A 26,039-nucleotide genomic window follows, 5' to 3' on the forward strand; every position below is an offset into this window, starting at 1 on the left:
GAGGCTAGATGTGCTATTGGGCAAACACATAAGGAGCTAGAGTTTCCCCTACATGAAGATTAGGATTCCAGATCATGCACACTCCTCTCTTGAATGTTGCATTTTGATGTAGTAAAATGATATAGAAAATTTACTGTTTTTAATAAAATGCTAGCAGTAAGGAGAGGTCTTTAAATACAGGAAACGTGACTTTTAACAAAAGAAAAAACCACTACTGTGCGATAGTAAGTTTTACTCAGTGAGAGCTTTGTGTGCCTACCAAAGTTTACAGAAGTTACTACAGAAAAACAGTCATCTCTGTATCAGTCATGGCAACAAAATTAATACCACACGAAACTTTGGCAAGCAGACAATATTAATACTAGTAAAAAGGCAAAGGAAGCAGACTCCACATTTGACCTGAGCTTCTATTGAATTTACATGTCCAAGAGAAGTGATCAAAACTAATGATTCTGCAGGAGCCCATCCGTTTCAGATTAGAGAATATAGTATATATATTTATAGTAGAGCACATTCTACAGAAACATTATCACACTAAATAGTCCTACCATACCAGGAGGGATGAGTGGAAAGAAATAGACACAACCAGCTGAAAACAGAAGGGACTTTGATGACAAGATGATGTGAGGCACCTCTTTGTCAAAAATATTGCCAAAGCTAACCATGCATGCATCTGTTGCATCTTGGTTCCTGAGCCCTCAAGCCTCAGGAAACCCAGCAATGAAGGAAACAGGCATTTTTGTACAGAACAGTGCCAGACATTTGTACCTTTTTCACATCTTTCAAACATGCCCACTGTATTTTACAGAGGCTGTGCTATTAATTTATGCTTCAGTTCAAGGTATGTGAGCAAGCAGACAAAAAACCCCTTACTTTTCTTCAAAGAAAAATGACCAGCTCCAAGAACAGGGATAGTCAGTGACAAAGTGAATACTGATAGGAGTTAACAATCCAAACTACATTTACAAGAGGATATAACAAGACCCTAAATACTGAAGTCCCATTTTCATGATGAACGAGTTTTATAATGTACTTGGGCCAGCAATTTTAACTAAAAAACTGAGAGTTTTAGCATTTGCTGAAAACACACTTTGTTGAAGTTGATTTCTCTGTAAAACACCTTGCTACACAAAGGCAACTTTCATACAGATTTGTTTGGTACTTCGCTACAAAAATTTGGTTAAAACCTCACCAGAGTGAGGGGAAAAAACGTACAAAAATTTCCTCAGGAAACCATGAGGCTTTTGCACAGCAAAAGTGCAAAAACTTTAAAAAGACAGCAGTCAATGCTGTTTATAAACTGCTGCTGATCACATGTAAGTTAAGTTGCTCTTTGCCAGAAGCAGTAAAACTTGATAATGCAGAATAAGTGCTTGAATAAACTTTTCAACACACTGCATAGCCAAAAGCATTACTAGCAAATGTGATTTTTGATTCTGTGGAAAGAAAAAAAGCAGAAATCAGAAATATAATTTAAAATGTATTTCCACAGTATATACAACAGGCAACTATGATGAATGGGAACTTACAGACTCTGAATCAGGCAACTGAACTTCTGCCAGTATAGGAATTGTGTTGTTCTGAAGGTAATTGTGAGAACGTAATTTTACATTAAGAAGCTAAGTGTTCACCTTATATATTTTTAAAAAAAACACCTTCATTCAAAGATAAAACAAAATTTTTACCAAAAGAGGTAAAATCCCACAGTTCAGAAAACATGAAATATATCTAATATGCTATTCATAGTCTGTGTTTTAAAAGGTGAAGGACATACATTTACACACACAAAATAAAGATACAACTGCTTTGTGGTCTGCAGAGTATTTTCAGTTATTTTTCCTTATTCTTGGAAATATACATTACTCTTAATACAGCAGCATCCTGAAATTTTATAACATTTTTGATTTCTTTGAAATGAAAAGTCCATTTTATTGTTTTTTAATTAAATCTATTTCCCCAAAAGGTCTTTAAAGGCTCTACAAACTACCTTGCATTTTATTATTGCTGACAGTTATCTAAACCACGCTTGAATGCCCTCTTTATCCTTTAGTGAGCAATTGAAAGATCATATGCTAAAAAGACTTGTGCTTTCTCTTCTTCTAGCCCTATAATTAAGGCATTTTAATACATTTCTTCATAGTCATTAAGAGAGCACAATGTTAAAAATTAATGAAATGAGACAATTTTGAGTTTAACAACCATAAATACACACAACATAAATTTGTCTCAATTGTAGATATGAAAAAAAAAGCCGTATTGAAATCACATGATGAGATTACTGAATTGTCAAGATTTTGCCTTTGCTGTCTAAGGGTATTTAAATGATGTATGGTAGCCTGACAATACTCCAGTGTTGTTACATACCATACAAGAGAGGTAAACATTTCTGTCAAACATTCAAATTCCATTGGGTTTTTGTTTACCTTATATAGATGTCTATAAAAAGAAGCGGTATTGCTGGATGATGCTGAAATGGGGGAGGAAAAAGGAAAGAGGAAGCAAGACAAAGGCATAGGAAGGGAAAAATGATCATAAGTCAATTGTAAAAAACCTGACATATAATGAAAAATACCACTATAATAACACCCACTTACAACAGTATGTTAATGTTTATAATAGAATAAATAGGATTGTCTTAATTTGGATTTTTTCCTAAGAAACAGAGATCACCATATTAATGTAGCACATATTTTTGCAACACAAGTGGGTTTCTTTTGTTATATGGTGAAAGAAATTCAGTGCTTCTAAGTACATCATCATCACCTCTATATACACCAATTAAATATAGGGTGCAACTTTACTATAGACACATTAGTACTGAGTATTTCCAAAAAACATTACAAATGAGAAAATTATACAGCTTATATTTTAAAACTAAAGTAAGTTTTCAAAGGCTTAAGTTCTTTATGCTTTCTCATCTTAATTTAAAAAGATGCAGTGTAACACACAGCAAGAAGGTAAGGGAGGTTTTATTCTCTTAAGAAAGACAAAATAAAAAAAAAGGGAAGTTGCTCTCCAGAAGATTTTTTAGGGTTGTCAGACTGTTATATTATAAACAACCTTATTAGTCCTTTATAATTACAATAGGTACCTCTGGACAAGATCGAGCAGACATGACAAATGCTTCCGACTTCTTTTTAAATCGAACCTGGAAGGTCATCGCTGAACAAACAGAATGCTATACAACTGGGGCCATAAATTGTGAAAGCTAACAAAAAGGTAAGTTTTTTAATATTAAAAATTGAAATGATTCTGTTCAGAATTTTCTGTGTAAAATCTGGGAATAGGAGAATGAAATAGTTGAAAAAGAGTAAATAGGCAAAGAAAAATAAATCTAGAAACTTTATTATCAAAACATTTTTTTTGGCAGTTGAACCTCTATTTTACTATTACAATGTCTTTAGAGTAGTTGCTTTATTTTACAAACATTGCCATATAGATAACACCTTAATGAGTATTTATCCATGTTTGCATTTACTTTTTTTACAGCACTATGATGAAATTATGGACAGTTAAAATAAAACCAGTCAGTCACAAATCCATGGGATTTGCTTGCTGCTATCCTCACATCAAGTCAGTAAAAGGATAGCATACTACTGTGCATTTTTCTTAACATTTTTATTTTGTTTTAGAATCATTTAACAGTACTGGTAGTTTTGGATTCAATTTAATTTGCATGGAGATAAACAGTAACTTAAGTGACTGGAACTGGAAACCAGTTGATGGATTCACTTTTAACCTCATATTTCAGTTTGGAGAGGAAATGTAAGGATTGAATTAGAAAGCTGTAAACTCTTGATGAGAATTAGTGGTATAGAACAGAAGAAAACGAAACCTTCAGTTATTTTCCTTACAGTTAGGCTGAATGAAATTGTAAATCAACAAAAGATTTGGACAGCATTCAAATCAACAGCTTTACCTAATAAAAGTTCTAACAGAGCACTGAGCATACCATTTGAAACAAATATGAAATAAATATGAAATATGAATGACTTTAAAAAGAACCATATGAGAAGCAAAACAGTAAAATCACCAAAATTCAAGCAAAGGAAATTTGAACTGAAATGTATGATGGGCAATTAAGTACCTATTTTGACAATTCTAAGTGGTCAAGTTTTTAAAGTATGACACAGAAACCTTAACCTATCTATATATGAGTGATAAATGAGGCATTTTGTGTCATTACATTCCCATAAATCACCTTCTTTAACTGCTGATGGCTTTTATCAGCTCTAACCTTTTCAAGCTTCTATCAGAGCGCTAACATTTTCAACTTTGACACATATGCAGTTTACAAATTCTGCAGCTGATTAACTCTGGACAGAAACTCATTGCCATCATCTTCTTCAAGTTTGGTTACAGCTTCAGTGTCTCAAAAACTCACAGGCATCCTTCGTATGCCAGAAAATACCACTTCACTTTGTTGGGCTGGGTTGAAAAGGACCCAAGATATTTCTCCTTTTGGAGCAATTAAATGAGAATATACTTTCAAAAGTAGTCTTCTACAGAAAGACAGAAATATGTGTAATTTTAATTAATTTAAAATAAACAGTTTTCCAAAAGAAAAGAGATAAAAGTAATATGATTAATTTTACATACTTTATAATATAAACAAGCTTGGAATAAAAAAATTTGACTACACAAGAAATGTTGCTGTAAAAGTTTCTGACATAAAAAATACAAAATGTTGAAAAAATTCTAGTTATTGCAGTGTATTGTATATATGACATTACAGAATATTGCAATTATAAACTGATTGGTATCATGGATCCTTAAATAATTTTGTGGGATCCCTCACTAAATTCCTCTCACAACTATTTTGTGAGTTGTAAAGATTATAAATAGCAATATCTTGAAACTATGCATTTCAAAGATTCCATTTCAGCATTTCAGCACTTAGAACATTAAATGAATTCAGCCATGATATATATTCAGAATACAATAAATGAAAGAGCAGAAAAAAAGGAGGAAAAAATGTTTTATCCTGTGTAAAAAACCTAGAGATTTCAAGGAACACCAGCTTTCTGTAGGAACTAAAATTACCTATTTGCCTGACATATTCAAATTTAGCTACAAATAGATGATAAAATAGTTTATAAAATCATATCTAGGTGTTTTTCTAACAAAACATTTTAACTTACTGTACTATTCCAACAATATGAAGACAGCCATACAGTAGCTCATTCTGCCTTAGTAGCATCAAGACATAGTAAGAACAGTACCAGAGCTTTAATCTAAACACTTGTATTTGTGCTATTTTTTAAATTTAAAAACATACAGAATATAATTACAGATGTACAGTGACTCATTCACTGAAATTAATTTCCAAGATATAATTTATCTAGACACTGCAACAAAGCCGAGGTTTAAAGAGATACTGTCTTCAATAATATTAGTGAGACTGAAATTTTTATGTTGGTTGTGTTTCTACTGGAAGCCTGGTACTTCAGATGGTATTAGTTTTGATAAGAGCTAACTAGACATCAGACCTAAATAATGAAACATGAAGAGACAGGTTTAGAACATGTAAATAGGAATGTCTGCAGAGATTCTAATGCAGCTGATTGTGTCTTGTTGATAAACAACACATCTTAGAAAAACAGTGGATGAAGGAAAAATTTTTGCAGCATCACAACTAATTTAGCCTTGCAGTGTCAATATTTAAGGCCTACCCATATGAAAGTTCTTTATTTCACTAATAATGTCACACAACAGAGAAGCCTGCAGTTACACTTTGACAATTCAGATGTAAATCTTGGAATGTCTATAAGTATTCATGACAAAGGCACATTTATCATTTAAATAAAAGGACATGATTTCCTGATGTTCATATCAAAGACTAGTGATGGATGAGAACATGCTAATCAAATGAAAAGAAGGAACACAGATGCTTACTATTTAGATTAAGAGAGGGGAATGAAGACCTTTTTCCTAAATAAAGATCTAAACATTCATAAAGTATACACACAAACATATACGTAAGTGTATATAACACACTGTGTATGCTTAGGAGCTTGATATATTCTCTAGCAGAAATGCTACAAATGCTAACTAGAATAACTGCCAATTTACTAAAGGGCAGAAGAAACCATGTAACACTGATGTTGATAAACTCCAGTTAATTGCTTATGAATTTATACATTCAGAAGCAATTTCAGCTTTCTTCTATTAAAATTCAACAAGTAATAAAACAGAATAATGTAAGGGGTTTTTTTGTAACTTATTTTCTAATGCCTTAGGTTTAAATTATACTTCTGTAACATCTTATGTCACATAAAACCGCATAAAATCAATCTAAATATTACTGAAGACAAAAATATAGACTACTCAAATGGGATGCAATATTGCAAGATAAATGTGGAACTTCAGAGCCAAATTTTATTGGAAATTTTTACGTTTTTGATACTCAAGTCATCTTACTTCAGTGTCTTGCTTTATGTGTACCCAAATTTATCCAACTAATTATGCATGTTTAGGAAGAACTAATAAACATCAAGAATTTTGCTTATTGAGCATGAGAGTCACAACCACAGTGAGAGTTACAGCCACTGAGACAGCCCAAGGTTTGTTGTTTGCAGATCCATATGCAGGGGCAAGGTCCCATGAGGTTCAATGATACTTTCTCAAAGTGCTGTCAAATTTTGGCAACATGCAAGTCCTTAAAATGCATCTTTCTCATACTCCTATAAAGAGGTAGTAACTACAAAGAAAAAATCCCTCTTATACTTTTCCATTAAAATTCTGAAATGACTGAAAACTTCTTGATATCCTCAAGAAAGTCACTCTAGTTCTGAACAGAGAAAGAAAAGCCTCTTTGCTAACTGGAGAACAATTCATCAAACATACTTGTTTATACCTTGCTGTAGTTATAAAACAAACAGAGTACTAAAAAACTGAAAATAATTTAAGAAATGAGGCCCCATCACACAGTTTTCAAGAATTTACAAGAAGGAACATTTTACAGTCTCTACAAAAGTACATAATTGAACATAAACTGGTGGTACTGAGGCAGAAAAAATATATTTGAATGAAAAATTTTCTTAATGCAACAATGTATTTCTTATTGTTAAAATAATTTTCACCTGACCAGAAATGCATTTGAAGTTAAGAATTATATAATGCAACATTTAAAAAAATTACACTAACACCAACAAGCATTTTGCTCTGCCACTCAGAATCTGTAGGAAGACACATCTGATGATGTGCTTAATGCAACTTATCCAAATATCCTCAGTGCCTCCATTAACACAAGATTAGTGTTCTAGGGAAGCAGAATCTTGTGTTGTGGAAAGAGGAATCCATATTGTACAATCCCTCAGAATAAACAAAATGTAGGAAGTTTCAATATATATATTTCAGTCTCATCTTTAATCAAAAGAAACTCTCTCATAGCTCTCACAGACGCTGAATGTAAACGTGGTACACTATAGTGTATTTCTTTTTCCCTAAGCCAAGATTTAGACACAAGGAATTTGTGCAACTGAGTGGAAATGTGATTCCTGTCCATTAACTGCCCAGGGACTACTGAATCTACTAATTTTGTACTTCAAATTACTTAGACTGTGCATTAACCTCACCAGTCCCATGCTTTTAAATGCTTTATTTACTGAGTCCTATCTGTAATCAGCTATTGACATTATTTATTTTTTCCTTATATTAGTACATACAGTTTTGTATTCTATACATAGTAATTTATCATTTAAGATATTAAAGGCTGCTTAAGACAAACAAAATTCCTCCACCTCTTGGACCTTTTTTGAAAAATTTACTGGATGCTCAATATATATAATATTCAATAGCATGTGAGAATAATTTTTATGCAACTCTGATAGTTAGAAAGATAGATAACTCAATTATTAGATCATCTATCAAAATATTCAGATGTGTAAGAGGCTACTAAAAAGATTGATGACTGAGAAAGTCCACTGATTCTCTAGCCATCATATCCACACATTTGGCTAGACAACATTTTTCGCTGCCTTCACAAGCAAGCTTCATTACCCATCACTCCACTGAAAAGAGTTTATTATGAGGCTGCCATCTTGGCAAGACTATTATTTAGATGATAAATGTTGGGGGGAAAAGAGTGTCTAGATTTTTTTTTTAACATGAGCTTTTTGACAGATAAAACAAACAGCATCTACATTTCTAATTAACTTAAATTTGGCATATACAAATATAGGTCAGTATAGCTATGATATGCTATTAGATTATCTTCTGTCTGAATCTTGCCCTTAATTTGCAAAATGTAAATTAACTAATTAGAAGAAAAGCAGCATTATTTGTGACAAAATGCTGCTTCTACTTTTTTTGCTTTGTGACATTTACGATCAACTGTAGTCCTTCATTCTAACTTCTAGTAGATGGATAATTATGCTCAAACTAATTTATTAGGCTTTTAGCATTGTAACCCAAATAAAAACTTGAGATTTCTGAAGGCAAAGAAGCACAACAACTATAGCATGTAGCTAAATTACATACTTGACAGTTTTACTTCATTCACAATAATACGGTCTTAACATAGATTGCATGTATACAGGTACGAATATTTTCACTTTCAATGTTCAAGTACCTGACTCAAAGGAAAGCCCCTATTAGTATTCTTAAAATTTCCTTGAAGTCTCTGCATTCCTTCTGAGTGTGATGCACAGTAACAATAATATGCTTTGTTCATTAGTACTAAAGAGTTAAATTTCACTTTAGATGCCTATTACCCTCTTCAATTGTCATTTGAAATGGATTAGAATAGCACCTCCAGAGTTAGAAAAAGGAAGAGGAAGCTGATCATTCTTGAGTTACAGCCCAGCAACTTGACCTTGTTAAATAAAAAATATATGATATCATAGCTTACAGTAAGGCATTCTTTTTGCTTTGGATTGGTTTTAACTAGTAGTAGATAGATAAAGAACCAACACTAAAAGATACATTGAAAATGTCAGATGTAAATGTCAATTAAAAATTACAAGGAATTCTGAAAGGTAAGGTCTGTGGGGGGTTGACATTCTTTGACATAGTGGAGTGTGTGCAACCAGGCCTTTGGCAAGAATAGCAGGATCTATGCTGTCAGCTCTTATTGTACATAAACTTAGATGCTTGTCTAATCTGAATGAGAAATACCAGGAGAACTGGAGCTGAAGCCTTGCAGTAATATGGAAGGAAGCTGAAAATACTCTATCTAAACCATATGAATTTCCTGTGACAAGAAAATATTTAAGAAAAATATAAGGGAAAAATAAGGTAAACAAAGACATATACTGCTTCATTTACTATTTTTTAAGTTCAGGATGTAACAATCTAGTAGTGAAAGAGGCTTACATAAATTCATTAAATTATAATGAAAATCCAGTTTCATGCCTGTATGACATACAATACCTAAAGAGAACAATGCATGAAAATATATACTTAATATCAATTACTCAAATACAAATGATGATATTAATAAAATATAGTCTGCTCCTTCTCTGCTTTGACAAAAATTAGCTTTGATACAAAAATAAAACAAACTACAATACTCAGCGAAACAAATAACTTATGCTATGCATGAGCCATGGTCTCAGTGAAAATGCCTTCATACTCTGTTGTTCAACCACATAGTTGAAGAGAGCATGGCAGGTTTAAACATGATTTATAACATTGCTTTTGAGCTGGAGCAAAAAATATATTTTTCATAAGATACATGTTGATTTTTATACTGTTCACGTGTCATAAATAAAGACAAAAATAATTAACATGAAATGCTGTTGGAGATAGGCTGAATGTATGCAGGACATTTGCGACGTGCAGAGAGATACACCTCTACATGTGTTTGCATATGTATATTTGAATGTACACTTGTATCTGTTATTCTTGCAGAAGAACACAGAATTTTATCATCTTCACAAAGTAGATTACTGCATTTTATACTAGAAAAATAGTACAAAATAGCATTTTTCACTGCTTTTGGTTATCTTCTTGTCTAAAAACAAACATATCTTACTCAGTGCTACTAAGGTTAGCAAGTTGGCATAGTAATTCGCTTAAAAAAAGTTAATTATTTTTGAAGAAACTTACTATATAAAGTCATAAGCAGTAAAAATCATCCTAAACTCTCTCTTCTATCTTCATCCACTTTTGTTTAAGACTAATTTAGTAATTCAAGTTGAGCCAGAAGGAAGAGAAAAAGGAACATAGCAAAACACAGCATGTGTGAAAATCTACAAGCATTAGATAGCTAAAGAAACCCTAAGTCCCTCAGTGTTGCAGTAAGGTCAAAACCTTTCAGCATTGTACCAGTGTGTCAAAATATGTCAACAAACCATCATACTTCAAGAAGAAGAATGACCTTTCAGTTCTTTATGTTTGGGCTGCTTTGGATACTGGGTATGCATGAACAGTTTTCCTACCCACTTGACAAATGTAACTCCCAAGATTTCTTCCAAGTCAAGTTGTTACAATGGTTTTCAATTCACCAAAACAATTTTTTAAACCATCGGCAACTGAAGAATACTATACTTGTTAACAGAACAGCCATCAATAAACCCACAGCAGATCTCCCTCTTCCCCTAAGACCAATCAGACAACAATTATTACTTCAACAGTCTTCACAGTAACCTGTTAAAAACAATTTAAAGAGATTAATAGCAAAAAATGCATGTAATTCTGATCGCCTGATTCAGACTTTGCTTACATACAATCCATCCTTACTGTCAACTGTAAATTAATTTGAACACAACGCTTTTCTCACAAAGACCTAGGAACACATGATCTGTGTTTGTGTTGTGAAATACAATCCTTTGCATCATTTTTGTTTGCACTTATCTGAATTAAATACCCTTTTATTAATCTACAGGGCTCTATGATTATTTAATAATTTTACTATGACTTATAGCTATAAACTGAAGTCCCAAGATCAGGCTTAATTAACAACACAATGAATTTAGGCTTCAAAGAAGTGTGATTATTATTTTAAAATTACTTACAGGAAACTTGCTATTATTTATTCTTTCAAAAAAGCAGAAGCACAGGACTAAACATTTAGAATGCAAACAAATGGTGGAAGGAATTTAGTACAGAGATGAGTTACCATTTTTATTCAAAGAGAAGATGAAATGTTTCTTTTTCACTATGTGAAATTGTCTTTAGTTTAATCACAGTGTCAAATATGACATTTTCCTATGTTTTTCCTCACCTATTGTAAAGTTTCTTTAGCTAATAATGACGTCAAGCTATCTCCTGGGACTCTCTAGAAATTACATTCCAGACTGTACATATGCCTTAGCCATGCTTCAAGAGGATAGAAAATGTAAATTGCTGTGTTTGAGTTTGTATCTTACAGCAAGTCAATGACAGTGCATCGACTAATTACTGTTTGAACCATGTGTTGCTGATCTGTATATCCTTAGAAATCAGCAGTCATGCCTGTCAGCTCTGACTACCAGACTTTTACAGCTAGGACTCCAATTTTTAATTTAAGTTTAAAATAAGTAATAAAATCAGACATTTTGGAGAAAAGAAAAAGAAACAGCAACATTCATCTAAACCCTAAAACAATTTACAACATGTTCACAGACCCCATTTTAAAATGCAATCTGAGTAACGTGCTGTTCATGCTCTCCAAATTACCTCTGGTCACATTAACTATTCAATAGCTTTTATTCTCATAGTTACAACAAAAACACTAATGTAGACCAGTGACAAATGAAAAGTGTAGTATCTACTACTTGGGCACAAAGCAATTCTATTTTGTACATGGAGTTTCTTTGTTTACCTAGTGGCAGTGTAAGCTACAGTCTGCTCAGTGGATGCCACTGCTCTGGAGGAATAAACATACTGGTTTATACTTCCCCCCTTCTGGAGGGAAGTATATTAATCACTTTTTACTAAGTTTATCTAGTATATAAAATAGCTTTTTTCCCTAAAACATAACTCTGCAAAATCAATCTGGAAACATGGAAGACCAAACTTGCCTTTACATATTTCTTTATTATTGAAAAATCTCAATATCTAAACAACATCTTAAATTATAACTGTGCAAATTCACTGACAAGGTACACTTTGTACATTTTTAATGTGAAGCTTAATTTGAAGATGAGGTTGCAGTGCACCACTGCAACTGAAAATTGCTTAACAATACCATTGATGTATGAGCCATAAAAAACCTCACTAAGCTGTCCCTGCAGAACTCAGAGTAATAAAAAGGTGTTCTTCTGCACTGAGGTGAACAGACATGGTTGACTGCATCTAGGGAGCTGTTCTGTTAAATGAGAAAGTGCCATTTCTTTCCTGTCAGTACAGACCAATTTAAGACATTCACAGATTTAGTTAGCACAAAGTACAGGATTTAATGAAATACACACATAACAGCAAACAAGCCCCAGCTATGTTCAAAGCTTTCAGTCAGATTCTGAATAAAACTCATCTTACATCTGTGACATGTGAGAAAAGAACATAGAAATTTTTCCAGTTTGACTTACGATTTTTAGATAAGCAATAAAAAAGCTGAACAGAAAAGGTCTAAATCCTCTCACTTCCATTCCTTTCAAAGTATCTAGATTTTTGTTCCTATCCCCATCTAACAGGTGATACAGATTTCTTTTGAATTTCATTTCTGCTTCAAGTTCAACCAATAGATCAGGTTTAAATAATCCTAAACTATTACTTCAGTGTCATTTCATCTCTATTGTGAACTCATGCTTGCTCTCCAAATAATTTCTTTCACGAGGAAAGGAGACACAAAGGTGTGGTAAATTGACTGAGAATCTGGTTGTCTTTTGAGAGACCTCTGCATAGACTGATTAAATAATACAAAATTGGTTCACAGTTTGTGCAGTTACACCTGTGTTCTTTCATATAAATAGTTCCAGAGACAAGAAAGTGAACTGTCTAACATACATACAAGCCTAACCTGTCAACATGTGTTCATTAACTCAACTGTCATTTATTAGACACTACAGTAATTCAGAACTCACTTCAGAAGATGTGGCTCTGTCAGCTTGGCCAAGCAATACCAAAATTAAAACTAACAGGATTTATTCTTTAAAAAATCCCCACAAAAATCTACCTAATTTCCATAATTAACCTAAATTTTTGATTTGGGGTGTAACTAATCTTACTATGGAGAGTTCTAGTTTCCTTTATACAAATGTAAATTCATTATATTTAAGAATCAACCATTTTGGTAGTTGTTTCCCATACAAACAGCTGGAAGAGTAGATTTAGAAAAATACCAAAATTACTTCCAAAATGTTTTATTGATCCATGTATCATTCCAGTCTAGCTTTTGCAACATTAAAGATACTTGACTAACAGCACAGTGAGAGATGTTATTCCATTTTTGAATTTGAATTATTAATTGGTCCATGTTAAAATTAAAATGAAGTTAGCAACAACTTGGTTTCTTGATAAGAGCGTAAGAGAAGTTTCCTTTGGAAATGTCAGATGCAAATGGTGCACACTATTCTCAGATGTTTTACACGAAAATGAGGATAGACCCTCCACAGCACAAAAAAAAACAAAGAGGCAGAAACTGCAATGGTGATTTTATTACAAAGAACAACTGGATCAGTGCCTTCATTTTACCTGTCAATGCAAGTTTCACCACATCTCAACTTTGTATCTTTAAGCTCAAGTTATCATTTTAAAATTCACTTCTTGGAGGTATTCTTCTCTGATACCATAATGGATGCCTTCAAATACACCCTTTACACTCAGAAAATATTCCTGTACATCTCAGTACATCTAATAGTCTTCTTCCAGCCTGAGCTGCTCCATTTCCTTTACACTGGTGTGCAGATTCAGCACTGTTTGCATCAAAATCTTTCCTGCCATTCTCACCATTTGCCTAGATATTGTATATACTCAATTTTCTACAACTCTTCTAGACTACAATATCATCATGCAACAGTCGACAGCCTTCCACGTTTCCCATTACCTTGACGCAAGTTTTCCAATTCTCTGCTTTCTGGGACTGTCAAGTAAGAGCAGGTCATTTTCATATCAATCAAGAATGTTGAGAATAATTCTGCAGAGTGTAATTCTACATATTGATGATGTTATTATCAAGATCTGTTTTCCCTTTCGCTGCTGCCTTCTATTGAACCTGCTTTTAAGGTATGGTATTTCCAAAGGTAATGCAATTTATTTTCACATTCAGCGGAAATACTAATGGTCACCAGGCTAGTCTCTGATATTGACACATGTTCACACACTTGTGCCATGTTCTCCACCATCCCTCTAATGGTCTCTTGTGGACACTGAGAAGATTTCTAAATTTTTGCTTTAAAAAAATCCGTTATTGAAATTGTAATTTGCCTTACTGTCTTGCTTAGAGTTCTAATACATAGAAAAATGGCATTGAAAATGAAGCACTGGAAAAAATACTCCAGTGAGGAGGTGTCCAGTACCATGGACACCTTTCCATGGTATTTCCCCCTTTATCCTGCAAATACTTACTGCATTTTCAACTTGAAGATAACTGTAATTATTGCTTCAAATGTACAAAAGAAATACTTTATTAATAAATAACCACTGTGAAACAGTACTGTCCTACTTACAATTACAATGAGCAGTGATGTGCTTTGTACACAAATCCCACTTGGTTAGACTGGGAAGATTTTTTAACAAATTTGTTACTTTGCACATATTACAGAACATTACAGCCTGACTTTGTAAGTCAGGTATTAAAAAAATATAACTTCTGTACCAAAATAACTTACTCTGTCACCTGGCATGACTGTAAAATCACCATATATATTTGCTGCATGTTAACAATTAACATCTCAATTTTTCTTTTTAAAATGAAGTCCTATTTATCCATAAGGAAAAAGAATAGAAATATACCTGTTCCAGTAGCTCCAAAACTGGTCCTGCAAGTGGGCTTGGTGGCTACTTTCATCACCAAATGAGGCTTTGCTTTCAATCCAGTGAATTATGTGTCCTTCCACAGCTAGGGTGACAGTAGAAAATAGACTGAACTCTGAAAATCACACTCAACAGCCTCTAAGATTGTGTTAGGGAACATTCTGTTTACTCCACAATCATGCTCCATAATTCATGCTTGTAACTGTGTTACATATTTGTAAAAAATATCTTTCAAATATGTACATAAGGCATTTAAAAGAACACCAGAAAATACTTTTAACAGATAATCACATGAATTTCAGTTTAATTACACCCTGTTCCACACATCTGCATTTATTTTAACAGAAAGAGAATGCAAATAAAAAGAGATTAGACTAAGAAGCAGTTGTATTCTTCTACTACCCTTACTTTGTTAGAAGGTAGTTGTCAGGTAAGAAATTGGAAACTTCTGCTGAATTATAAAAACAGTTAGCTAAGCTGCTAAAGACAGACACTTGCAACCAATCCAGAATGGAAGGTATAAGAAAGAGAAGGAAATTTATCCTGGACATGTGTCTGCTTCCTTTCTTTTGTAAAACCAGCAATGTTTAATCAGAAAGAAGTTAGGAATAAGAAGGCTTATGTGGAAAAAAATGTGGTTTTGAATTTGTTTCTTTCTATGCTTTGATATTTGCTTTGGTTCATGTCTTTCCTAATTTCTTGCAGGAGTGAACTAATAATATTAATAAAAGAATAATTTTTTTAAAAAGGAATGTCCTCTCTGAAACTGACAAAGTAATTTCACAGAAAAAATAATGAGCATCACTCTAAGAGACCATTCTTTCTCCAAAAAGTTGTTGTTGGGTATTATTGCTAATATCTTTAAAAATGTTACCTTTGAGTTACCTACAATATCTACAACCATCATGCTTTAGTCTAAATTTGACTTGGATTGACGTTTTCAGAGAACATGCAAACCTAGAAGCACTACACAGAAAGATTACAAGACGCTATAGCAGCAAATGATTGATCACAGATGGCAAAATTACCCAGGGGATCTGGGAAAATAACTCATGAAGTACCATACTAAGCTCTATGTGCCACCACTACCTTGCTATCAGTAACCCTGTTAACTTGTGTAGGCCTATACCACTACATCCTTCCCCACTCCCAACACCTTTAGAGCCCAGGAGATATAACAGCTGATGTATAATCAGCTCAGAGGCTCTTTCTAAGAAACCTCTGCCTTTCCTAGGTATGTACTGAGTCATAAAGAAAAGAATCCAAGGATTGCTATACCTTAGTTCAGATCAGACAACAGATAGAACATGATTTCCTGTAAGTCTCAAGTGATATAATAATTTAATAATTTGAAAGAAACAATGCACTATTATTATTTGAATTTGAGACAAATATATGCAAACGAATTAATGACTATTTTTAACCTTCTTTCTTATAGGGTAACATTACAAAAATAATATTTTGAGTGTTCCCTGGTTTCCCCTCTCAAGAATTAAAAAAAATAGCTGCTTTTCTAGTTTCTTTTTTATCAGGCTCTGGAATACATGGGACATAATCTCATGTTTCTAATATAAACGTGGCTACCCTTAGCACCAAGTATGTACTGTGTTATTATGGTCCCCATTACTGGGCAATCTTACTAATGTATACAACTTTCTGAAGAGCAGGTAAAGAGGGAGGCAGGCTCTTTTCAGTGGTGTCCAGTAACAAGACAAGTGGCAATGGGTACACACTTAAACACAGGAGGCTCCACCTGAACATCAGCAACCACTTTTTCACTATCAGGGTGCCTGAGCATAGGCACATGTCACTTAGAAAGGTTGTGGATTCTCCCTCCTTGCTGATATTCAAGAGCTGTCACATGGCCTCAAGACCAGAAAAGGTAGATGAACTTTAACATGACCTTTATACTTGCTTTTTACCTTATTCTTTCTTGCTATTCAGGCTTTTAAAAAAAACAGTAAAGAACTGCAGATTTGTATTTGGATCCAAAGTGATGGCAAAAGAATAACTGCACAATGACAAACCTTTATGCAATCACCTACAGGTGTAATATAATAATCTTCAGACTACTTTGAACTGATTATTTCTAGAAGTAAAAACATTTATAGCTATTTCAGAGTTTAGTTCAGAATACATTAGAGGGAGCAGGGATTTGGGGGTTTTTACTGTTGCTTTTTTTTCCTTTTTTTGATAATGATATAAAAACATGCAAAGACTAAAGAAGAAACACTGGTTAATACAATTTAGGATCAAACCTCTCTGACTCAAATTAGAGGTTCTTAAAATTATTGGGTAACTCCTGAAGAGACTTATTTGCAGTACCCTAGAATATGATTCACTAAGTAGCCATAGTATTTTACCATGGGTACTTCTACACAAAATAATAAAAATTCTTTTAAAAGACTTACCTACTGGCACTTCTAAAATAAAGTCTGGTGTTTTGTCATAACCCTTTGCACGAAGCTGATCTTCAGCTGTACATAGAAAATAAGAACAACTGTTTATAAAACTATTCCATTAAGTAGACAGCAGCATAATTAATTTCATTCTAAATAAGAGTGCAAGAATTACTAATGCAGTCATACGTATCTTTCTTATGCATGCAATGCTGTGTCAGATTAAATGAACCTTTGTAGAAAACCTGAAGCATGGATATAAAAATGCTTCTTTGTCATCCCTGCATTTTTATGTCTTCATTATAAACATCATTAATTCAAGCCGTCATAGAGTATTTTATAACCTCCAAATATTCAAAATAAAGAGGTATATTCACTGATTGAAAGAAGAGTCTCTCCACCTTTGGATGTGCTAAGATTAAGCCTACCAACACCACAAATGTAGCTATGCCATCACTCTTGTCTTGGTTTTATTTTTAATGTTAACATAAAGTTGTTAAAGAAAAAAAGCAAGAAAATCTTTCTGTCCCAGAAATTTATCAAAGTAAAGAAGAGTCATAATTTTAGTTTATCTTGCATTCTGGATTCTGTAGAATTTTTATGATTTCTGAACATAAGAAGATTGAGACATTCTGCTAACATTACATCTACAACTTTATTGCTTAAAATCATTAGAGCTGAGTACTTCAAGAAATAATAATGAGTGAGCAAGACAAAACTACAAAAAGCAAAAGATGCTCCCTTTAAAAAAAGAGGAAAAAAAAAAGAAAGGAAAAAGCCCATGCCACCCCTTAATATTTTTAAACTATTGTCCTTGATTTCTGATACCATTACATTGTATTTCTGAAACACCATTCTCCATTAGAATTTGGAGTGACCTGGTCATTCAATTCCAGGCATGGCTTTCTGTCTTCACCCAAGCTCAACTAATGGCACTACCTAGTAACAAGTAAGGCTGTGTAGCCCCTTAACACCTTCTGGGCTGTTGACATTGCCATGCATCCCATTCGCCTTTCTACATCACCTTTGATTAAAATTAATGGTCCATTCTCACTGTTGGGTAGCTTATTTCCAATCCATTTATCAGCTTAGGACAGTAGTTTCATGGCCAATGTTCAGAACTCAGTTTTTGAATACTTTGTGAAAATCCTGAAAGGTCAGCAGTTTGAGTCCCAGTAACATTTTAATAACAAGAAAAACATACTAACTTAAAAATCAAAATACTGTAATATTTCCAAAATCAAACCCTCCACTCTTTTTCATTGAAGAATATAACTCGGAAGCATTTTATACAGTGAACTAATTCTGAATTTGGGATAGAAGTAAATTTGGAAAGCTGAACATTCATGTCAGTATAAATTGCAATAGGTGTTTATTCTTTTTGTGTAGTACTATATATTTTTTTATACATTGTCATGTATACAGATAAATGATGTTAAGATCAAGAAGGTTCTAATTTAACATAATCTCTCAATAGAAAGTTTTATGTCATAACATAAAAATGAATTAATGTTCTATCTAATCTTTTAAAAAACCAACAAAACAACGAGTTAACTGCAACCTGCTCTTAATTGTTTAAAATAATCTAGCATAGACAATAGGATGTCTCAGCTGAAATTTTGTTCATTTAAGAGCAATAGAAATGGAAAGGTCAGTCTTTTCTCTCACATCTAACACATCTAGTACCACAAAATGAGGGAAATGAAACTTAAAAAAATGTACTGAAAGCCAAAACAGATGCAAACACGTTTCACAGGTCAATATGGCAGGTCTCTGAACCAGAGTCTGCGTCACCATTACTTTTAATATTCTTCAGCAGATTATTTTTTCAAGGGTGCCTGATTACTTTTAAAATCTTTTCCTATTAATTCATGACTTGCAAAAGAACATATTTTTTATTTCATATCTGATTCTAAATGTTTTCATGTGGTTCCTCCTAGCATTCTGTATTGTAATTAACATTGGAAAACATTAAAAACATGTTTATTATAGATGTATCTGTATGTGCAGAAATAGAACTTTGCATTACTAATTCTCCAAGTGTTTTGAAGCTTTATAACACTGGGAAAGAAATAATTACTGAAACTCCTCACAATCACCATAAAATTTTTATTTTAAACCATAACACCATCAAAAAGAAGTACTAACTTTTCAGCCCAGGTATGTTTCACATTGGTCCAGAAACTACAGAGGCAGCATTCTGCACCTCAAAAGATCTTTAAACTCCAGCATGGATTAAAAAAATAATTCAGTAACTACTTGAAAGCCAGCTCACAGCAGTTTTGACAGTTACATTTATAAATCCTCAGGTCTGAAAATTATGTGGAAACAGACCTAATAAGCAGTTTGTCAACAGATACCCCATTAATTCAGATTTTCAACAAAACTGCAGCTTCATATTTACCATAATGTTACACTCAATCAGAACCATTTAACACATCATTGTTCTTATATAGCCCTCCTCTGTTGATGCATGAATGAGCTACAACTACAAATTTAAGATTACAGCAGAAAACACTGATCAGATTTCACGATTTATATCCACTAGTGGGAACCAAAGGAGGATAAAGCTCAGTACCTCCCCATATATCTAAAAGCTTTCCTAACATATTCATGGTAAAGATACAAAAATAAAAATCCCATACGGAACTTAGAAGCTGGTGGCATTTCAGTATGGCATGTGAATCTGTGAGCCTGTTTTGATAAAATGCTTCTATTGATCACTTTAATCTCAGGCCAAGTAATAAAGACTGGAGGGCTGTGTTTTTGCTGAAAAGAGGACATGGTATATGAAGCACTTCTCATGAAGTGTGAATTAATAAAATGTAAGCCCCATTAGCTTGTATAGGTTTCTAGTCAATTACAGGGTGAGCCTGAAGGTGTCACTTCTAATCTGTAGGCTTTGAAAGCCAACTGCTCTGGACACAGACAAATTCTGTCCAGAACCCAAAAAGCTGCTTCATGCTCAAAGACTATAGTGAGGCACTTCATGTCCACTGTGTCCTTTGACTGTACTTTCCTCTCCTCTCTCAGGTGAACACATTTGATACAGTGGAATAGTATACTAATATTGGAACTGCAATATTTCCGTTTCTTTGAAATGTGTTAAAAAGTAATGGAATTACAAGCCATAAGCCATGTAAATCATAAGCCTTCTTCAAAACAGGAATGAAGTATTATGCAACAAAGCCTGAATTTGTAGACCTATGGGAAATACTGGCATCTCTTCTGTTTTTCTGGTGTTTTCTTCAAGCATTTTTGGAACTAGTTTTTCAAAAAGGAAAGGTTGGGGGACCTTTGCAAGGGACTTGGTAGGGTTCATCTTGCAGATACTTGGGAAAGTTTTTTTTAAGAATATCCCAAACACATCTAAAACTTGAAATACATACATAATCACAGACAAAAATACAAATCTTAACATATCTTAAATCATGACTAAACAATACTTCACTATATAAAAAATGTGAACAGCAAATTGAGCTCTCATTTCTATCTTCATATTCTAACAAGTTAACCCATTTCTAGATGTTTTAATTCGATAGCACAAGTTTCTTGGAGCTAATTTCTAAAGACAAAATTGATGTTTATGAAACAGTAAAATTTAAATGTGATTTTTATACTGCTTAAGCTTAAACAAGCCAAATAAAATGATAATTCATTGGGTTGAGGATCCCTTAGTGAGTCATCCAGTCCATTTCCTTGCATCGTGATGGAATTGATTTCATTATCAGCTTTGATAGATGAGTGTCAAATCCAGCCTTGAATTTTTCATTGAAGGTGATCCCACAACCGTCCCTGGCAGTTTTTTTTTTTACACTTATTGTTCCTAGAACTGTTTGGTATTTTAATTTGCCATCATATCTGCAATTACAGCTTAAGCCTTTTACCTGTATCTGCACTCTTACAGTCAAATAAGAAACCTACCTCTTCTAATTTTCATACTGTCATTTGCAAGCTTGTTATGTGATAGTTAATCCTGTCCTTTTTTCACTTTTCTCTAAAATAAAAGAGCACACTAATTCTGTTCTTAAAAAGCTCTGTAACACTTTCTAACTTCTTAAATTTGTTTAAGGTTTCCAAAATCTTGACCTGATCTTCTGACAGCTTCAGGAGAGATCACAGCTCCAGGTAAACCCAGCAAAATTCACACAAATTTAGTACAATGCTCAACCATTAACAGAAGACAGCATTTCACTTCACTTCACTGTCATCCACCACATAAGAAATCCAAGATTTAAGAAGTCATTGTTTGTGATCACATTTACAGAATGGATACTTTAAACATTAATCTTTGTTTCAACAGCTCTTATGTAAAAGAAACCTACTACAGGCTAAAATCAAAAAATGGAAGTAACTTCCTAACTAATTAATCCTTAAAGCAACTTTAAAAATTGTGAGTGTAAAAAAGAGTAATTGCATTGATTGGGAAGCAGGGGGCAAAAATTCAGCAGAAACTGCACAGCAAGGAAAATGAGTGAATCTTCGAGCAGTTCTTTAATACATAAAGCATTCTGAAGCTAATATTTCATATGCTTCTTCCTAAATCTCATAAGGCCTGGATTATGGCTAATATCTCATGACACCAAAAGTAATACTGCAGCAGATATTAAAGCATTTTTTTCAGCTACTTATTCTATAAAATATTAATTGCAAGCCTGAGCATGTGCTGTATATATAGTGTATTAGGTAACAGAGTTCCTGCTCAGTTCTAAATCAATAAAAGATAACATATATAGCATCAATCATATTTTACTCTTCCTTTACTACCTAATATAAGGAGCATTTGTGCTGAATTTTTTCCTAGATAAACAGTTACTAACACCTCTGAAGTTAAGAATTTACTGGATAGCCTCTGTTACAGATTCTTACCTATGAAAGAGAGATTTTTTTCCAAAAGCATTTCTCGCAGCAAGACTTCGTGCTCATGCCCAATAGCACTGATAGCTTTAGGTTAAGAAACAGAGGATTACTTTGGAAAACAGAAACATCATTAATTTATTTGCCTTCATCTGCATTTCAGAAGTGACCAGTGATTTGAACTCTAAGTTTTGAAAATCCTTGTGACTTTTAGAAGCATACATAACTTTGCAATAATCAGATTATTGTACCAACAGCATACACTTCATAGAATTAAAACCCATTTGACCATAGTTATTCAGTACATTTAAGGGCATTATTTCAATTTTTTCTTTAGTGGTTATTCTTCTAAATATAAAAGAAAGTGTGATCCTAAAACATGCAGCAAAATACCTTTAAAGTTGCACTTTACTGACTCCAATTCTCCAATCCATCAAAGGATGAAACAAACTGATTTTCTTTCTTTATATCCTGAAATTGATAGGTACTACATTCATCTGAAACATCTTACTGTAAAAAAAACATCCTTTTAATTGATTTTTCAGAAGCATGAACTAATATCAGGGAAGGATGAAATAATATTTTATAGTGAAGTCCTTTTCACTTCACTGACAGCCTGTTGATCCAATGTGCTATTCCTTGCAATATGTAAAAAAATCACCATATTAAATATTTTTAATGTATCTTCTTGGAGGTCAAAGTTCGATTCTGGAAGCTTTTAAAAAGAATCCTATGGAACAATATAATAAAAGATATTACATTAAAAGCAATTAAGCTCCAAATTCTGTTTAAAGTAACTTCTTAAAACCTAAACTACAGATCATCTTGCCATTACTCTTAGTTACTTAACTTATATGAACCCTTCATACTGAACAGCAAACAATTCTATGGAATCACTTCTTATGTACATACAGCTTATATCAATTGAAACTCTTATTTTGTTAAACTCTACTAACAACTTCAGAACAAAAGGGACAAATGAAGAATGGCAAAAAGGTAAGAAAAATACCACAAACAGAATTTACAATGCAGCACAAGCAAAAACACTTAGTCTATAATAATACCTGTTATTGATACATGGCAATGACCATGGGGCAAAACTTGTAAATAACATCACAAGCCATTTTCTACTCATGCAATCTAGCAGCCTAGTTTCCCGTAAGCATCTGAACTATTACTGAAAAATAGCCTCTTGGCATTTACAAAGAGGTTGACTTCATACTTTGGTCCATGCATATACAATTAGATAGTTATATTTAAAATCAATACGCAATCCTTCAGAAGACATTACGCTTTTAAAACCTTAACTTTAAATTGATTTTTAACTATTTTATGCACCTCAAAATTAACATCTAATTCAGCAACATACTTGCAGTAATGCACTCACACAGCTTAGTATGAAACTTTTCTGTACCAGAATGGAATTGAAAAACTCCTCATTACTCTCATTGATGCCACTGCATATTCAACAACCAATTTGAGCCAGAATATGAGGAGGATATAAAAATCTTTTCTAAACTGCAAGAAACTAAGTTTAAAAATGGTTCAAAATTCTACATATGTGTCTTTGTTACTTTTAAACATGGCACTTTCCTAAGACTGCAGCCAGACTGCTCAGCCACAAAATATTAATCTTAAAATTCTGGATATGAAAACCAGTGATCAATAACCCTTTAAAATGTGTGGCTTATTAGATTAATCCACTTTCAGAGCACTTTGTTTAATCATGAAGATAATCTCAATTAATATTTAAAATTACAATTAAAAGCACAAAATACAAAGACAATTAGAACTCTATCCTGCTGCTGTTAAAATCAATGATGGTAAGGCTGAGGATGTAGTAGACACAAGTGTTTCTAGCAGAAAGTATTTTTAAGGAGTGACAATCACCTGTATCACAACTACATGAAGTAGTTTTTAATTGATACTAAATATTCACTGCAGCTTTCCTATCTGGCACCTCTACAGTGAAACCAAGATTTCCCCCCAAACTGCATGCAGAGATTCAGGCAAGGATTCTCTAGGACTTGGGAAGGATGTGCCTTGCTAGCCTGCTCACTGATAGCAGGCCATGATTTTTTTGACCACAGATTGCAACAGAAGTGATGCTCTTGCAGAATTTTATTAAAACAGATTTGTGTTCTATGTGATCATTCCTACCAAATTACAATCTTAGTCTGGAATACCCAATGCCACGTGGAGTTCCCTCATGCACACACCATATGGATCTCTAATTAACTATTTCAACACTACAAAAAAATATCCCTGAAAATTCAGGATATATAAGGTTTTTTTACTACAGCTAAATCTCCTTTAATAAGAAGAGAAAATAAAAGAACTGGAGTGTCAGATGGGAGTTTAAAAATACTAATCAGTCAATCACACCTGACCTGCACCAGAAAAAAATTCAGTTAAAACTCATATTCATAACAAAGCAAAGCCATAATGTTGAACACTATGTATGAAACTTATTAATTTAATCACAGATTAACTAAGATTGGAAAGTATCTCCAGAGATCATCTAGTCCAACTCCACCAGTCAAAGCATGCTCACTTAGTCTTAAGCAAAAACCAGATATGCATTTCAACTGATCAAAACCAAAGAGGTTAAATCAGGCATATGAATGTGTAACCAGCAAACTGCCATCTCCCCATGGTCCATCTGATTTTTGTTAGTTAAGAGAAAGCTCTGCAGTGACCCCCTAGCTGACTGAATGTAAAAGAGAGGAGTATGAAATGTGTTTTGTGAAGCAGAACTTTATGTCAGGTTAAAGCTAGACACATCTCTTCCACACAGTCTAAGCTCATCAATTGTGAACCTAAAATTTTATGGGAAAGGATACTGTTTGATGCAGTCCACCAGTGGTCCATAACAACAGTCATTCACAGTACACTGCAGACAAATAAGAGAAGTAGTATACTGATGGGCAAGTACAAAACCATTATAGTTAAAGTGTATCTTAAAAACAGTAATTACTTTTCCTCAAAAAGGCTATCAGATGCTGTTCAGATTTAATCACAGAAAACAAAACCTGCATGCTTTTATTCACTATAAAAGCAAGCTATTAAAAAGTGAAATGCTCCCCTCACAAATATTGCACTACCATTTATAGTGCACTCTGACCTCACTGATAGTTTATGATGACAGTAATTAAATGAGGTTTAAAATCTTTTACTCTGCTAGGCAGATAACAAAATTGCCACAGGAAAAAAAAAAAAAACAAACCAAACAAAACAAGTGTGATTAATACCTGATAGACTTGATTTGCTAGCACTCCATCTGGAATCTGAGAAGGGTCCCGTAGCATGCTATTTATAAGAGTTTTGGAGGCTACAGAAATAAAAATTAAAAAAATACAAAAAACCTGTTAGCTCAGTTACACTTTATTAATAAAAGCTGATAACTGATGTTATTAATAATTTTGAAAATTATCCACCCAGCAAATACAAACTTACAAATTCATATGTACTTACCTATTCTGATACAATTATCTCTAAAGTCTTGAAACACCCAAGGATTTTATCAGCCCAAGGTGAAAGCGGGCTGTTATTTACTTAGTTCTACTGGACAGTTTGTGCTTTAGATACAGCTTCTAAGGAAACTGCTTAACATACACTAAGTGTAACTCAAAACAACCTTCATATCCTATTAGAAGAGATGTAAAAATTCTAAACAGCCTATAAGAAACTTTTTAAGGACTTCAATTTATTAGTTTCCAAATTCAAGTATTTACTTACTCAGGGTGACACATTTTTCTGAGTGCATTTCAGAGCTGGGAAAAGGCTTTCTCTGCTTTTTTGAAATGTACAAATGTAAGTAAAAAGAACTAAGAAGCTAATTTTAGCACCTATCTTTTTTTTTTAATTACAGATATTGATATTACAATGAAAAAATAATGTAAAAAGGGAGATAAAGTTAGTTTATTTTCAAATAGTCTTAGCAAT

The 26,039-nt window shown here is 33.2% G+C and overlaps 1 protein-coding gene and 1 long non-coding RNA gene across 11 annotated transcripts in view; one reads left to right on the forward strand and one right to left on the reverse strand.

Moving 5' to 3' along the window:
• The window catches only part of CDIN1 (CDAN1 interacting nuclease 1), a 121,328-nt gene that overhangs the window by 43,939 nt on the left and 51,350 nt on the right, over positions 1 to 26,039 (reverse strand). For 6 of the 10 annotated variants that reach the window (XR_014955599.1, XR_014955600.1, XR_014955598.1 and 3 more), the window contains 5 exons: positions 25,346 to 25,425; positions 24,938 to 24,987; positions 22,107 to 22,174; positions 17,250 to 17,315; positions 14,818 to 14,923 (listed from right to left, as the gene is read on the reverse strand). Coding sequence is in view for 7 of the 10 variants with exons in the window: in XM_021539303.4 (XP_021394978.1) it covers positions 14,818 to 14,923; positions 17,250 to 17,315; positions 22,107 to 22,174; positions 24,938 to 24,987; positions 25,346 to 25,425 (370 nt within the window). In the remaining 3 variants the exon portion in view is untranslated. The remainder of the gene's footprint in view (positions 1 to 14,817; positions 14,924 to 17,249; positions 17,316 to 22,106; positions 22,175 to 24,937; positions 24,988 to 25,345; positions 25,426 to 26,039) is intronic. The other 4 variants (XM_085580403.1, XM_085580402.1, XM_085580405.1 and 1 more) reach the window with 2 other exon arrangements.
• Positions 25,425 to 26,039, forward strand: part of LOC110475281 (uncharacterized) — an 8,940-nt gene continuing 8,325 nt past the window's right edge. Inside the window, exon 1 of the long non-coding RNA XR_014955602.1 lies at positions 25,425 to 25,907. This is a non-coding gene — a long non-coding RNA (uncharacterized LOC110475281). The remainder of the gene's footprint in view (positions 25,908 to 26,039) is intronic.

This window comes from Lonchura striata, chromosome 5 (assembly GCF_050655825.1).
Source record: "Lonchura striata isolate lonStrDom1 chromosome 5, ASM5065582v1, whole genome shotgun sequence".
NCBI lineage: Eukaryota > Metazoa > Chordata > Aves > Passeriformes > Estrildidae > Lonchura > Lonchura striata.